The 17,795-nt window shown below is 35.9% G+C and overlaps 1 protein-coding gene across 1 annotated transcript in view; it reads right to left on the minus strand.

Moving 5' to 3' along the window:
• Positions 1 to 17,795, minus strand: part of FAF1 (Fas associated factor 1) — a 516,326-nt gene that overhangs the window by 441,406 nt on the left and 57,125 nt on the right. The window contains exon 2 of the mRNA XM_063105346.1: positions 16,191 to 16,259. Coding sequence (XP_062961416.1) covers positions 16,191 to 16,259 — 69 coding nt within the window. The remainder of the gene's footprint in view (positions 1 to 16,190; positions 16,260 to 17,795) is intronic.

Genomic DNA, 17,795 nt, shown 5'->3' on the forward strand with positions numbered 1-17,795 from the left:
AGCAGCTGGAAGAAAAGGGGAGAAGAATCCTCTATCCCAAGAAGAATCCTCTATCCCAGGAGAGCATGCTGTCTCAGAACTATAACTGAAAGGACAGGAACTTTGAGAAGGGTACAAACCCAAAACCCTGGGACTCAATGCCTGAAGAATACTGAGGTATTATCAGAACAGCAGAGAATGTCCTCCAGTCCCCCTGGCCGGGATAGATAGCACAGAAACAAATAACTTACAAGAGACACACTTTCTTTAAAGCACAGCTTGAAGGGAAAATCAAAAGCTGAAACTAAAAAGCTTCTCCACAGCAAAGGAAATAATCAACAGAGTGAAGAGACAACCTACAGAATGGGAGAAAATATTTGCAAACTAGACATCCAACAAGGGGCTAATATCCAGAATATACAAGGAACTCAAACAACTCAATGGTAAAATAACAAACAGCTCAACTCAAAAATGGGCAAGGGAGCTGAATAGACATTTCTCAAAAGAAGACATGCAAATGGCCAAAAATGCTCAACATCACTAATCATCAGAGAAATGCAAATCAAAACCACATCGAGATATTACCTCACCCCAATTAGACTAGCTATCATCAAAAGAACAGAAAATAACAAATGTTGGTAAGTAGGGCCGGCCCTGTGGCGCACTCGGGAGAGTGCGGCGCTCCCGCAGCGGGTTCGGATCCTATATAGGACTGGCCGGTGCGCTCACTGGCTGAGCGCAGAGCGAGTGACACCACACCAAGGGTTGCGATCCCCTTACCGGTCACAAAAAAAAAAAAAAAAAAAAAAGACAACTGTTGGTAAGTAGAAAAAGTGGACCTATTATTGGAGGACTGGAAATTAGTACAGCCATTATGGAAAACAGTATGGAGGTTTCTCAAACAACTACAGACAGAAGTCCCTTATGACTCAGCAATTCCACTACTAGGTATATACCCAAAGAAATAGAAGTCATCATGTTGAACATATACCTGCACTCCCATGTTTATCACAGGTCTGCTCACAACAGCCAAGATATGGAACCAACCTAAATGTCCATTGACAAATGACTGGATAAAGAAAATGTGGTACATATACACAATGGAATACTACTCAGCCATAAAAAATAATGAAATTCTGCCATTTGTAGCAACAATGGATGAGCCTGGAGAAAACTGTAAGTGAAATAAGCCAGGCACAGAAAGAGAAATATCACACGTCCTCACTCACATGTGGAAGCTAAAAAAGAGAACAAAACTAAACTAAACAAAAAGAAAAAATAAATAATAATAATAAGTTGAACTGTTAAAAGGAGGGAGATCTGTGGTTACTAGAGGCAGGGAAAGAAAAGGGGAGCAGGGAAGATAGTGACAGGCTGGTTACTGGACACAAAATTAAAGCTAGAAAGGAAAAATAAGTACTATTGCTGTATAGTTGACCCAGGAATCTGTGAGGAACGATGATTTACTGCATGTTGCCATATGACTAGAAGAGAGCAAACATGCACATCACAAAGAAATAAGTTTTGCCATGATGAATATGCTAATTAGACTGAATAGATCATCACACATCATATACATGTATGGAAATATAACTCTGTAGCCCACAAATATCTAAAATCAATATGTTTCAATAAAGAATTAAATACATAACACACAAACATATATTAGAACAGTTCAAAAACTTCATGGAAAGATTCATATTAGCTTTTAATTCCATTTTTCCACAAACTTTTTGAAGTACCCTTGTATATACAGTCATGTATTGCTTAACAATGAAGATAACTCTGAAAAGTGCATCGTTAGGCAATTTCGTCCTTGTGCAAACATCATAGTGTATTTACACAAACCTACATGATATAGCCTACGACACACTTATACTATAGTCTATTGCTTAACCAAAAGGTCATCATGCAGCACATAACTGTATAGCAAACCAGCCAACACCCTAAATACAAGGTATTGCTAGAAAAATTTGAAGGTTTTGGTACACTGAGCAAAAAAACCCATGAGAGAAATAAACCTCAAACCTAACCCGTCAAAATTGGATTGACTCAAACTCTTGCACTAAAGTCTTAGCGTAAAGAAAGGCATGCCCATTCCCAGGCATAAAATGAATTTACCTTAGTCTCTACTATGCCATGTAAAATGTCCAACTTTCAACAAGAAACTGTACAAAGCATACCAAAAGGCCAGAAAAAGTACATTCTCAAGTGACAATTTACCATTAGAAACAAACTGAGATAGGATGCAGATGTTAAAATAAACAGGGAATTTTGCATGACTATGATTAATATGTTAAAAGCTCTAACAGAAAAAATGGACAACATATAAGACAAGATGGGTAATTACAGCAGAGAGAAATTATGCTTAAAATAAAAAACACAGTAACAGAGATGAAGAATGTCTTCAACAAGCTCAGCAGTAGAATTGATATAGCCAAGGAAAGAGTAAGTGAACTTGAAGATAGGTCTACAAAAATTATTCAAGCTGAAGCACACAGAGAAAAAAAGATGGGAGAGGAAACAACAGAGCATCCAATAGTTGTAGAACAAAATCAAACTATTTTAAAGGAGAAGAGAGAAAGAAAAGAGAAGGAAAAAAAAATCCAAGAATTTTCAATAACAGCTAGAAGGAGCTGGTGGTTGCACAGCCAGAGGGAGAAAAGACACATTACAGATAGAGGAAAATATGTAAGAATAACAACAAACCTCTCCAGAAACCAGGCAAGCTGGAAGATAAAAGTGACATCTTTGAAGTGCTGGAGGGAAAAAAAACCAGTGAAAGTATCTTCCAGCAATGAAGAAGAAATAAAACCTTCCTCACACAAAAAACAGGGAGAATTTGCTGTCAACAAACATGCTCTACGAGAAATGTTAAAGGAAGCAATTCAGGCAGAAGGAATATGATACCGGACAAAAACTCAAATCTACACCAAAAAATGAAAAAACACTGAAAATAAAACAAATGAATGTAGTTTTTCCCTGGCAAGATGGTCAACCAGAGTTGTCTGCTGTTTGTTCTCCCCCTACAAAAAGAGACCTAAACAACTATATTTCAACTAGAGTGGCTGAAGAAGTATGCTGCAGAGCACCAGGGGAGTGACAAAATTCCTGTGGAGCACAGAAGACCAGAATAGCACCACAGAGAGCAAAGTGAGGCACCCTGCCTCTGTCATACTGTCTCCCAGCAAGGACAGGCTTGGAGTAAGGAAGGAATTCTCACGGAGAAAAGGTAAGGTGGAAAACTCCAGGTGTTTTCCACTGCCACCACAAATGCCAGCAATCCTTGCCACATGACAGCTCCCACTCCTCACAGGCCCCAAACCCAGTTTGGAGATTAGCCGGGATTTTGTACAGCTGCATGGCCTCATAGTAGAAGAACAGGTAGAACAACCCCCACACTCCCAACCTAAGTCAGCATCATCTTAAAACCAAACCCACTGCTAGAGTGCATCCTGCCCTGGGGGCCAGTGGAAACTGACTCCCTCCATCCTAAGGCTTCACCTTCATTCTACCACATTCACATGCCTAAGACCCCAGTGTCTGAATCCACATGGCACTGCCACCCCCTGCCAGGAAGACAGGCAAACCTGCACAGTAGGGGAAGCCAAGTCCATCACATTTGTCCTACATGACCCACTGGCCTGTTGAGCCTCCAGGAACTTAAACTCAACAGTAAAAACCAAATAGCCCAATTAAGAAATGGGCAAATGAGCTGAATAGACATTTTTCAAAAGAAGATATACAAATAGCCAAAAAGCATATGAAAAAATGCTCAACATCACTAATCATCAGGGAAATACAAATAAAAATGAGAAACCACCTCACTCCGGTTAGAATAACTGTTATAAAACAGACAAAAGAAACAAGTGTTGGCAAGGATGTGGCAAAAAGAGAACACTTGCACACCTGCTGTTAGGTGTGTAAACTGGTACAGCCATTATGGAAAACAGTATGGAGCTTCCTTAAAAAATTAAAAATACAACTACCAGATGATCCAGCAATACCATTACTGGTATATATCCAAAGAAAATGAAATCAGTATAGCAAAGAGCTATCTGTACTCTTATCTGTATTGCAGCACAATGTACAATAGCTAAGATATGGAATCAACTTAAGTATCCAACAATGGATGAAATCCTGTCATTTGCAGCAACATTAATGGACCTGAAGGACATTACGTTAAGTAAGCCAGGCACAGAAAGACAAATACCACATGATCTCCCCTCATCTGTGAAATCTAAAAGAGACAAAAACAAGTTTATATTATAGAGGCAGAGAATAGAAGAGTGGTTATCAGGGACTTGGGAGGGAAGGGAGAAAGGGACAGTCAGGTAAGGATAGCCAACGGGTACAAAATTACAATTAGGAGGAATAAGTTCTGCTGTTTTATTGCACAGTACAGTGACTATGGTTAAATGTTAAGTTTTGTATATTACATACAAGCTAGGAGAAAGTCTTTTGAATGTTCTTGCCACAAAGAAATGATAATGCATGAGGTGATGCACTACTAGGTGATGTATCAACTGCCCTGACCCAACCATCATACATTATATGTATCAAAACATCAAACTGTACGCCATAAATACGTACAATGTGTCAATTAAAACAAATAAATTAAAAAATTTTAAGTGAAAGTAAAATAAAATTAACTTTCCCCTTACATTTAATTGCTTGCAAAAATAACTGACTACCTGAAGCAAAAACAGTAGCAACACACTGTATTTATAGCATATGTAAAAGTAAAATATCATATGAAAACAATAATACAAAATATAAGTGAGAAGAATTGGAAATATAACACTGTAGGGCCATTATGCGAAACAGTACATTATTATTTAAATGTAGATTCTGACTGATTAAAGATCATATTGTAAAACCTAGGACAACTACTAAAAAATAACTTTTAAGAGATATGATGACAAGTCAATGAAGAAGATAAAATCAGTTGGCAAAAATTTAATGAGAAACATGATATTTGCATAGCCTCAAAATATTTCTTCACAAGATATTTACTAAGTACAAAGGGAAAAACAGTAACTTCCCAGTGGAGAAACCTGGGAGACACCATTTCAACTAAATGTCAAAGTTAACATCACCAATAATAAACATACTGACATTGCATACCTCCTGTTACACTGAGAAAGGCATAAAACCATATCTGTGGTATTCCTTCCAATGATGCATAAACTCAATCTCTCATGATAAAATATCAGACAAGCCCAAACTGAGGAACATGATACAAAAACATCTGCTCAGGACTTCCAGTCAAGATGGCAGAACAGACAGTCTCCAGCATCACTCTCTCCCACAAATCAACTGATTTACAACTATAAAAAAGCAATGACAGCTAAGCTGGGAATGCTAGAGCTCAGGGGAAGAGGAGGAGAGACCTACGAAGTGCAGGAGAAGCCACGATGAGAGAAAGAAAAAACCGCTCTGACCATTTCGAGCCCCAGCCACTTCCAGGCTGGAACTGCTGAGCGCACGGAACAGGAGCTGGCAGGGGCCAAAGCTTGGAGGTGGCAGGGGAGAGGAGGGCCTTGGTGTCCCCCAGGTCAGCAAGACCACTAGTGGGGTTCCTGTGGACCCACACAGTAGCAAGGAGCCACAGTAATTGAAAAAAAAGGAGCCACTCAGAGGCCAGTGTGTCATCGCAAGGGACCAGCACACAGCCCGTCCCATGGCGGGTGTTTACAGCACAGGCGGTAGGGGGGATGGACCAACCGGGGGAGGACTGGGGCACAGCAAAGACAGCTGATCTGCAACCCAGTTAGCATAGGACAACTCAGAAGAGACTGGTCAGGAATACCGAATTTGCATGGGGTGCAGTTTGATGAAAAGACTCGGGCCCAGACTGGAGTTTCTGCACAGCCCAGGTGCACTGAATTTCACTAAACCCAGAAGTACCAATAAAGTCAACTATAAAACCTGAGCTGCACAAAAAGCCTTCTTTAGGGAATCAGCAGCAAAGCAACAATTTAACTCAACCACACAGCTCAAGTACTGGTCCCCACAGGAAGTTCCCCCATTTTAGAAGTAAGCAAAGGAAAACAAATTAGTTCTAGCACAGAGTTTAAGTGGTGGGAACAGCAAATAATCCAACACAGAACTGAAAGAAATAAACAAAGTACCTGCAACCAGAGACACAGATTGATATTAACTAATAAAGGTCTCATTTCACCAAAGAACACCTATAACACCTAGAAGGACCGGAAGTCCCCTGGGCTACCAAGCCAGAAAGGGGGGAGGGCCAGGGGCCTCAGCAATGCCTCCCGACACCCACGACCAGTCCCAAGGGTGGGAGACGAGGGCCTCAGCCACACATCCCAAACATGCGCAATCACCCCTGCAACGACCACCAAGCCACCTCAGGAAGCACCCAAGACTCTTCAAAGCTGGGGTGGTGGGGGGCCGAGGGCCTTGGCCACACCCCCCAACACAAGCAGCCAGCCCAGCCACAACCACCAAGCTGCCACAGGAAGCGCCCCGGGCTCTCCCAAGCCAGAGTGGTGGGGGGCCTCAGACCATGGCCGCTCCCCCCCCGACACCCACAACCAGCCCAACAGTGACCACTGAGCCACCACAGGAAGTTCCCTGGGTTCCCAAGCTGGGGTGTTGGGGGCGAGGGCTTTTGCCACACCCCCCTGACATCTGCAACCAGACCAGCAATGACCAAGCCACTGCTAGAAGCCCCCCAGTCTCCCCTGTGGGAATGAGGGGATTGCCATAGGCCTCAATCCTGCCCCTCCTCCTTCCTCCTTTTTCCATCCCATTTCCTTCCCCTTTCCCCTCTCACCCTCCCCTCCCTCCCAACTGCTCCACAACATCCTAGAATGTAAAAAAATAATATTAATAAAATTACATTTTCTTTAAAAAAAAAAAAAAAAAAAACCTGCTTAATACTCTCCCAAAAGTCAAGGTCATGGAAGAAAAAATAGCCAAAGAATTGTCACAGATAGGAAGAGGCTATGGAGACATGAAAACTAAATATACTGTAGATATTAGATCAGACCTTGAACCAGAAAAAGTACACTTGTAGAATGTCTAATGATAATCAAATAAGATCTATAGGTAATAGTATTGTAACAAAATTAGCGATAGAACTGAGCCAATTTTTGGACACCACTGTACTGTGGTTATGTAAGATGTTAACATTAGGGGAAGTTTGATGAAAAATATTGAGAACACTGCATATTTTGCAAATCAAAATCTTCCTTAACATTTTTAGATATCCTTATGTTCTAACCAAAATAAAATAAATCATTACACATTTAAAAAATATGTATCCTCTGTACAAAAAATCAATTCGTAAGAAAACAAAATAAGATCTCAATATTCAGGCTGGTCAGTTAGCTCTGTTGGTTAAGAGCGCAACCTTATACTAACCAACGTCACTGGTTAGCAATCCCCATATCAGCCAGTCACCAAAAAGAAAAAGAAGAAAAAAAGAAAGAAATGACACAAGATCCCAATATTCAAGCCTGGAATTTGTGAGAGTGCTAATGGGCTTGCCATGTTCCTAAAATATAGACCTCAGACTATAGAGACTACTGGCTTCTAGAACTACACCTCAATTTTAGCACCAAGAAAACATAATAAACCTCCTTATTTTAAAAAAATGCAAAATGCCAACATGTTGATAACAATGTGGCATTACATTAGAGCTACTCAAATATCTTCAAAGACATCTTCTACACAGCTGCTAGCCACAGATTTATTGAAGGTATCTCATATATACGTAGTCCTCTTTATCCACAAAGGAATACGTTCCAAGACCTGGATAGTACCAAAACCTATACATACTATGTTTTTTTCCTATACATACATACCTATAATAAAGTTTAATTTAAGGCACTGTAAGAGATTGACAACAATAAATAATAATAAAATAGAACAATTGTAACAATATACCATAAGAAAAGTTATGTGAATGTGGTGTGTGTCTCTCTTTCTAAATATCTTAATATTTTCAGACCACAGTTGACCATAGGTAACTGAAACTGTGTAAAGTGAACCCGTGGATAAGGGGGGACTACTGTAATATATTTCCCAGATATATGTATGAATCAAAGTGTACACTTATCAATAAAGCCTTTCTTTACACATCCTAGCTGGAAATCATTTAAATTCTTTCAACAATTATTATACGTATGTTTTTTAACCATAGAAGTACGTATGCTGGGGTAAGGAAAAGAGGCAACGAGGTAGCAAAGGCTAAGTATTAAAAGAGTAGCACCACTGTAAGGGATACAAAGTTTCAGAGACAGGTGTCCCCACTGAGAGAAGAGGCTGTTAAGGAACAGAAGGGGTAAGACTTCAGGTGAGCCTTAAAGGGAGGATAAAATTTAAATGGTCAACAAGGAATGGAGGGGGAAATCCCTGGGAGACCTATAAAAGCAAATTTGAAGGGCGGGGCAGGAAATCCAAAGTTAGAAATACATATGGCATGTTTGAGATTATAGGTTAATTTACCTGGATTATGAAGTCATACATACTACAGGAGTTACTGAAACTCATGCATGATGAAGAGGCAGGGTTAAATGGTAGGGGGCTTTCAACATTAAGCTAAGGAGGAAAGCCCAAAGTCAGTAATAGAGGCATTCGAAGAACAACTCCACTATTCAGATTCCTGTAAATAAAGTGGATGTAGACAAAGAATAGTTCATCTTACAGCACCTTGGAATCTGAAGAACTGTGCAACTATTTTTACCATTATTTACCATGTTGAGAGATTTTAAGCTTGGCTTTCTTTTTTTATTTTTTTTAAAGAAAAAGATCAAGTATATGTTTGAGAAAAATTAAGTACATTTTGTATGTGAACACTGCAATTAACATTTTACTTAAATAAAGATATAGAAATGTAACTAAATTTTTTAAGAAATTATATTAACATTAAATAGCAATTTTTTAAGAAACTGGCAGTATAAATATAAAGAATTATAAACAGGAACTTTGCCATATTTTTTCTTTTCCAAGTACACACTGATTTGTGTCAGCTGATCCTTGAACCAGCAGGAGGAACTGCCAAGTCATCACATTTACAGGTGTGCTAAACCACTGACTTTGCTGCAATGATGTTTTGTTTAAAACCACTTCCAGTAATAGAAATAAATTAAATATCATAGAAAGGCAAGTTGTCAAAAATAAACCCATTTTTAAAATCAAGCTAACCTGTAGGTTAGCTAGCTTTAAAAATACCAAATGCACAGTGCATCTGATTACAAACAATTTTAAAAACAATTAAAATTTTTATTTTCTTTTAAATGTCTAAGTTATAAGTAGCACATACTGCCATTTCTTTTGGAATTAGCATAAAGCCATTAGATTTGTTTCCCAGCAGTGAGCTAAATCCCTATTTCATTTGAATAGTTTAATCATGTTCTAGAACATAGTTAAGAAGTACAAGAAATAATTTTTTTTAAATAGTAAATATTACTCACATGTTTCCAAACTGCATTTAACAATGGGCAACATCAGTTCCTGCTGCTAAAGTAATTAATATACCACATTTTTATTAGGTCTTAAAGCCTATAAACTTTTATCTACTATAGGTTTTATGAGAGAAGATGTTTAGTTCATGCAGTAAAGTAATTCTAGAACAATACTATTCAGATATTAAAAGGGAAAATGATAAACATGTAGAGCAAAATCCAATACAAAAATAAGCAGAAAGCCAAGTTACTGTTGTGAAAAAACTGTGGACCTCATAGTTTCAATCTGATAATGTGAACCAATTTGAGTTTAGTAAACGAGAATTTCCTGTCTGCAAAAACTTAGGTTTTCCTTTGAAAGGTAGAAAACAATTATTTCATATACAATTAATTATACTTTAACTAGCAATAGCCTTTTATCACCACAACTTTTCTCCTGAGAAGCAGAACTGATGAAAACTTTCAAATAGGTTGGGTTATATAATGAGCTTTCCTTATGGTACAATGGTACAACCAAAAATAAAGAAGGAAAAAAAATAGAATTTTATTAGATACTTAAAAAAAACATGCAAAGGACAGATTTGTAAAAAGTATTTCTCAAAATAGCCACAACAGGTAGAGGCCATCTAAATTTTATTAGTGAGATACTGAAATCAGCCTTATCCTATTCCTAGGGTGTCTGGGGTATTATCCTCCTTCTTTCTTCAAACTTCATGTTTGCCAGATAAAAAAGTAATATCAGTAAGATTCAGAAATCTCAACAACAAAGACCTTCAAATATCCAAATGAAGAACAAACAGACCTAAAAAGAAGCTTGTTAGTAATAAAATAAATCAAAAAAGCATTTATTAAGCAACTACCATGTGCCAAAGGTGAAATTAACTAGAAACACAATTCCTTTCCTCTAAATCTTAGAATCTATTTAAAAACAAAGCATAAATATATTTAGAGTAAAGTGCCACTACGTGACTATAGCAAACGCTCTTTCACTTGACAACGTGACAGAAGTTGTAACAGGAAGAAAAAACACAGTTCAGAGAAGAACAGCACACTGGATAGGGAAATTTTGATAAATACAGTAGGCCCTCCATATACATGGGTTCTGCATCCACAAACCAAAAAATGTTTGGTAGAAAAACAAACGGATAATTGTGTCTGTTCTGAACATGTAAAGACTTTTTTTCTTGTCATTATTACCTAAACAATACAGTATAACAACTATTTACATAGCATTTACATTAGGTATCATAAGTAATCTAGAGACGATTTAAAGTACACAGGAGGACATTTGTAGGTTATGTGTATATACTACACAATTTTATATAAGGGACTTGAGCATCTGTGGACTTTGGTATCTCAGGGAATCCTGGAACCAATCCCCCTTGGATACTGAGGTATGACTAAAACTGTAACTGTAAACTGTGATTTTCAAGCTATAAAAATTCCTTATGGACTGACAGACCTGGGTTCAAGATCAGTTTACCCCTTAACAGCTGTGTGAGCTTGAACAGTTTACTTTGCTAGGCCTCAGTTTCTCATCTACAAAATAAAACTAATGCCAACCCACCAGCTTTTTGGGACTGCTGTGAGGATTAAATGAAATAATGTAGACAAATCACTTGACATGAGGCCTAGCACAAAGTGGCTCTCAATAAAAGAAGAGATAGTAGTTGGAATGGCTGTCGGGTTAAAAACCGAGAAATTAAAAAATTTTGTAAATAATGGGCTTATGGTCCCTTAAGGGGAAGAAAAACAATGAAGGCTGTAGCAAAGGAGGAGCACCTGATATGAGGAAATATTACTTCACAGTAACTTCTCTTTTGTCATAGCAAGCATCTGTGCAAATATAAGCCAGTATCTGACGGCCATTGATAAAGGGCAGTGCTCAATGCTTGGCCACTTTCTAATGAAGACAGAGATTCATTAAGTCACTGTTTAGACTATTCATTCATAAAACTGCAGGTGTTCATAACACTGTACAAAGTAGAAGTATAAAGTAGAAAAGCAGTGCACATTTAAGGACCTCTATAGCCAAATCCTGAGCACAGTAGTGGAGGAAGCTGTTCTATGTAATTTTAGGATCCTCACTAAAGCACATTTTTTCAAAATTAAAAATTGGTGGAATGGAAACGTCTCAAAGTACCTCAATGAATCTTAAAATGGATCACAGCTTATGTGCATGATAACCTGGGTTTTGATTCTTCAGTGTATACAATTATACTATAAGCTTCTATGAGTACAAAATTATCTGAGGACTAAAACATCAGTGATGATACAGAAATATATATGCTGATTTGTTTCATTTTTGTCTTAGGTTGACAAGCACACTGAATAGAATCTTTCTTCAATAAAACAGCAATGTCAGCACAAGCAGCAAACTAGAACAGAAATTGAGTGCAAAGTTCAAAAATCTTTTCCTAAGAGCATAGAGTACTTAAAATGCAGTATGGCCAGGTTAATGTTTACTTTTACTTTATTTCACTTAGCACTGGGTTGTCAAGTATATGTCAGATATCTTTCCCTGGACCTGCTAGAGCTTATTAGAAATTTTAATTTGTCTTGCTAAGCAAAAAGAAAGAAATTTAATTTATTAAAGGACTTTCATATATACATAACTCCTGTGAAACAAATGGCAGAGTACCTTCTCTCACCATTATGTAAATTATAAAGTTGTTAAAAGGATTAAACAAAATGGTATGTGTACAAGTGTTTCAAATTTATAAAGTTCTACTAAAATGTTTGCTTACACTACTATTCATAATTGACTGCTTTTCATAGAATCTTAACAGAAATTAGTACATATCAGATCCTTCATAAATACTTCACGTATTATGAGAACTAGAGTATATCTATTACAAACCCTATATTTTTATATGAGGAAGTTCAGAGCTACAGAGAGAAGTAATATGACCAATGCCATACTCAATAAATTAATAACAAGAGGTTTGAAAAGCCAGGGCTCTTGATTCAAGATTAATGCAATGTATTCGTATTTACCACTATAGTTAGCTACCTAAAATTTTGATTACTCAAAATTACACAAACCATATAGATTTTTATTCACCCCTGGTGCAATTTCTTCTATACTGAAAATAGAAAGTGAGCAGTGGATCAATTCTGGAGACCAGATCACAATTTGTAACAATCATGTAGCACACTTCCATGCAAGAAGGCAGGCCTTTGGTGAAAGAGTCTAACTCACTCCGGTAATTCTTCCTTATGTCTTTATCTTTCTATGTATAAATGAAAAATACTCATCTTCAAGGAAGGAATCTCAACTGTGATGACATTCACTTTAACTCTAAGTGCAGAACGATGGAAAAAATGGCAACAGGCTGAGGTAGATGATGGTAAGAGAAGAGCTACAGGGTTTGTGTCAAGTAAAACAGTAGGCTAAGGATGCTTCCCAAAAGTACTAAAGTCCATATTATTTTGTTTTCAGGATTTTAGCATATAACCTAACCTGCAATCATCCCAAAATAAATAGAGTCAACTGTGGAGTGCTTAAAACACAGGGTTTGGAAGCATTCCTTTGTGGACCACAACCTATATAATAAAAATATTGTGCAGGATCAGAGAACATGACTAAATGACTAGAATTCCTGGGACTGGGCTATATGTTCACATAGAATACTTGTTATTTGTGTGTCTAAATCCATAAAACAGACAAAATATTTGTAATCATTGTTTTTTTACAGAAAGCTACTCCCATTCCTTAATACAGCATACATGGGTAAGAGACCATGTGTCTTATCAATTTTTCAGTACACTTCTCAAAGTTAGGGACTATATCTTGTTACATTTCTTTTAAGCCTTCACTGTATCTATCAAAAATCTGGATGCACTATAAGCACTCAATACTCACTGAATGAGTTTTTTTGTTACTGTATTTTTTTTAATTAATCACAATTCCAGAATGTAGTTCCTAACTCACATTCCTCTACACTTCTCTAGCAAAATGTGCACAAAAACACTGGAAAAGAGGTCCAAATGATATGTACAGAAAATTTAAAATACAGAGCAATGATATAGTAACAATTTAGAAACACAAAGTAGAATACACAGGTAAAATATAGAGGACACCATATAAAAAGTTCCATGATACTACTGGAAAGTTTGAACTAGTAAAAAATTATTCAAAATATTTGTTTCATTTTTTTAAATCCACAATGTAAAGCAAATGCTGTGAAAGCAGACAAAATAAGAAAATTTATAGAGTAGATTATTTGCAGGAAAAAGCCACCTAGGAGATATATTTCAAAACAAAGCCAAAGCTTAAGGTTTTGAGACACAGCTTGATGTTTTGCTTGGGCCCAATACAGTGTGAGATTGCATTTCTAAACAAATATCACACCAAAGTTTTTAACTCAAGTGCTATTACAATATTTTCCCAAAATCAAATACAGTCATGTGCTGTATTTGATTGTCAATTTGTTTGACAGTCAGTCAACAATGGACCCTCTCTATAGGATGGTGTTCCCATAAGATTATAATGGAGATGAAAATTCCTATCATACAAATACTAACCATTGTGTTACTATTTCCTTACACTATTCAGTTTAGTTACATGTAAGTACAGGTTTGTAACCTAGAAGCAATAGGCTACACCAAATAGCTTAGATATACAGTAGCCTATATCATCTAGGTTTGTGTAAGTACACTCTATGATGTTTGCACAACAAAATCACCTAATGACACATTTCTCAGAACGTAACCCTGTCGTTAAGTGACACTTGACTGTAACTCAGAAATAGTTGGACAGCATCTAACCTTTCAATCATTCAACACTATCTGGGAAAATTCTCTTTCTGCAGTACTCTATTTAGACTGGGTCGAGAAAATATCCACAACCAGTAAGTGTTTTAACCTTCAAAACTAATGAACACAGACCAACAGGAAGCAGGTAAGGAAAGAACTTACATCCATCCTCCCAACAGGCAATTCTCACATCAAAGACCTGTAGTCCATTACTACTAGTCCACAACCTCCCTTTTCTCCATCCCATATCCCTCTCATCAGTACCATGCAAACGTGGCTTGACAGGATTTTTAACCTCTTCAGTAATTTCCATCAGCCTCTCCAAAAAATACTCCCAAAATACACAAACTAAATAAAGCAATGCACTTGCTATTACGAAAGAAGCTTCAAGACAAGAAACCTGGGGGCATCAGTCCAAATAAACTGCTGTCCCTCCCCCCTCTCCTCTACATAGAAATCATGGAGCTGTCACCTATACCATGCCTTGTTAGAGTATATAGCACAGTGGGTAAAAGCAGGGATTTGGAGTGAAGCTATATAAATATATGTATTTCTAAATTTTGACAAGTGCCAAAACACAAAAAAGATAAGGAAGCATTGGTTTAATGAAATAGGCAATTTCGAAAATGTACATAGTTGGTAGACATTTAAATTAATGAAACCATCCCAGAAGTACATTTGGCTGCAAATATACAAAGCCCTAAAAATATGTACGCAATTTGATCCAGAAATTCAAATGTGAATTGAATTTATTCAATGTCTTCCAGGAAAATAATAGGTTAAATATGTAACATATGTACAAGAATATTCTCTACAACAATGTTCATAATAGTGAAATATCGCAAAAATCTTAAAAATCCAATAGCATAAGACTGGTTGGTAAAATTATTATGCTATAATCATTCCATTAAATACTATGCAAACATTAAAAAGAATGATCAACAGCCACATTTAGCTAAACAAAATTCATGATATGTTGTTCAGTGAAAAATTCAGATTACAAAATGGTAGGTATAAAATAATCTCATTTGTATTAAAAAAAAATGTTTAATCACATAATTACAGACAATACCCTGGAAAAATATATCTAAAAATGTGAAACAATTATCTCTGAGTGATGGGATTAAAGGTGATTAATAATTTCTTTGTAAATTTTTTTATCTTCTCATTTAATTACAATGAACATTATTACTTTGATAATCTGATTAAAAAGCTTTTTACATTTTGAGTTTAAAAAAAAAAATAGTAGTAGTAAATCTCCACAAAGCACACAGATAAGAGGTAATTATGTAAATCCATGTGATACATGTGTACAATACATACATATCTAATCTCACTTCTATAATATGCATCCTAAGTTTTGATTTTTGAAAATCAACACTTCTTTGAAATGTAATTTAGACTTTCTTTAGCATTTCAAAGGCACTGAGGGACATCTGTGTTATCCTAACACAACCAATACTGTTCTCACACCATTATACCATTCATTTTTAGTTTGCTTTGCAATAGGTGAATGTTTAGTGTTATGCCGTGACTTGCCATTTGAATTACTGCCAAAAAAAAAAAAACTAAACCATCTCTACAATGAACTGCCTGAGGTTCATAAGGAACACCACAGCATAAAGCCACTTCTTTAACACCTTTAGATAGGAGATCATCAGTGAGGGCCCTAGGAAGTGAAGGGGAAACCATCAAATAGAGTTATTCAAACATTCAGACAACTCTGCCTTTTCTCTTTCAAGCATCTCCACCAAAATACTATATGGTAAAATGAACCATAATACACAGTAAGAAAAGAGAACAACTTTAAAAATAATTTAAACTATCTAAATATTCATAATAACTTAGTAATTCAATACTAAACCAAATATGTACTTCATATTAAAGATATGACATTTAGACTTCATTCATTCAGATTAGAGTTATAGAAAAGTTATGGTACACTGAACCATCTATGTTAAAGACATTCAAAAATTCATAAAATTTGATTACTGATCAGAGAAAGAAAAAAGTACATACCACTAAATCCCAATTATTTTGTTCAAGCAATGTAATAGCTTCATCAATGTTTTCAATGCCAGTACATGCCTGTAAACAAAGTAAACAAGCATTTTAGATATAATTTTAGAAATGGGGAAGTTAATTAGACTTAAAAATGTAAATATAGCATAACATGTCATTTAAGTCCAAATAGGTATATGAATAAAGCCATGACACTAAATGCGTAACATTTCTGAGCATTTTATACATATATACTGTAAAAATTGTTAATTACAAAGTAAATTTACATTACTCTGAAATAAAAGGCAATAAAATAATGCAATACAAGAAAGTATGTTTAAATATTGAGCTTTGGAGTCCAGGATGACCTCTAGATCTCTAATTGCCATGAACAACTTTTGTTAAAAAGTTTCTCATGGACAACCATACGTAAATAAATCAACCTCAACCCAAACCTTGCACCTTACACAAAAATTAACTCAAAATAGATGACAGAGCTAAAGTTAAAGTTAAAACTATAAAAACTTCTACATCTGCACTGTCTGATATGGTAACCTCTAGACACATATGGCTAATGAGTCCTTAAAATGTGGCTCAACTGAGTTAAGATGTATTTTACGTATAAAATACACACCAGGTAGGACTGAGCACAAAAATTAAAATGCAAACTATCACAATAATCTTTCTTTTGAATACATGTTGATACAATTATATGTGACATATTGGTTTAAATAAAACATAATATTAAAATTAATAACACCCATTCCTTTTTACTGTTTTAACATGAATACTAAAATCTTTTTTTAAATTACATATGTGACTTTCATCATATTTCTAGTGCTCTTCTAGAAACAAAACATAGGAAGGACATATCTGTGACCAGACTAGGCAAATATTACTTAGATATGACAGCAAAACCATAATCCAAAAAATATATAAAATGGACTTCATTAAAATTAATGATCTTTGAAAGACATTGACTGTTAAGACAATGAAAAGGCAAGAAAAGGAGAAAATATCTGCAAAATATGTCTATCAGAGGACTTCTAACCAGAATATAAGAAGTCACAAAACTAAATTTTAAAAAATTAAAAATAATAAAAGATTTTAACAGAAATGTCACCAAAGAAGACATACAGATGATGAATAAGCACATGAAAAAATGCCTGACATCATTAGTCATTAGAGAAATGCAAAACAAACACAGAGAGATACTCACTTACACACAATGCAGTGGCTAAACTCCAAAATACTGATAATACTAAGGGATATTGAGGACACAGAAGAACTATTCTGCAGTTCCAGTATATGGCATGATGTTCAATTGTTGTGTATTTTTATAAATCTGAGACATTTTCCGCTTTTATTCATTTGAATACTGTCTCTCCCACATAACAGATTCTCCCCTTTCAGAGCTCCCACTTGACATGTAGGTGCATCTCACTCTAGTTTTCACGTCATCTATTAAATTCTCTACATATATATTTGAATAATAATTTAATCTACTTGTATTTCATTTTTTTAATCTATGAAATTTTCTAGTTTACCCATCTCGAGTTTTTTTCTTTCAAAACTCTTTTAGATTCTTTTTAAAATCCAAACTATTCAATTTTTTACTATTTT

Source organism: Cynocephalus volans, chromosome 8 (genome assembly GCF_027409185.1).
Source record: "Cynocephalus volans isolate mCynVol1 chromosome 8, mCynVol1.pri, whole genome shotgun sequence".
NCBI lineage: Eukaryota > Metazoa > Chordata > Mammalia > Dermoptera > Cynocephalidae > Cynocephalus > Cynocephalus volans.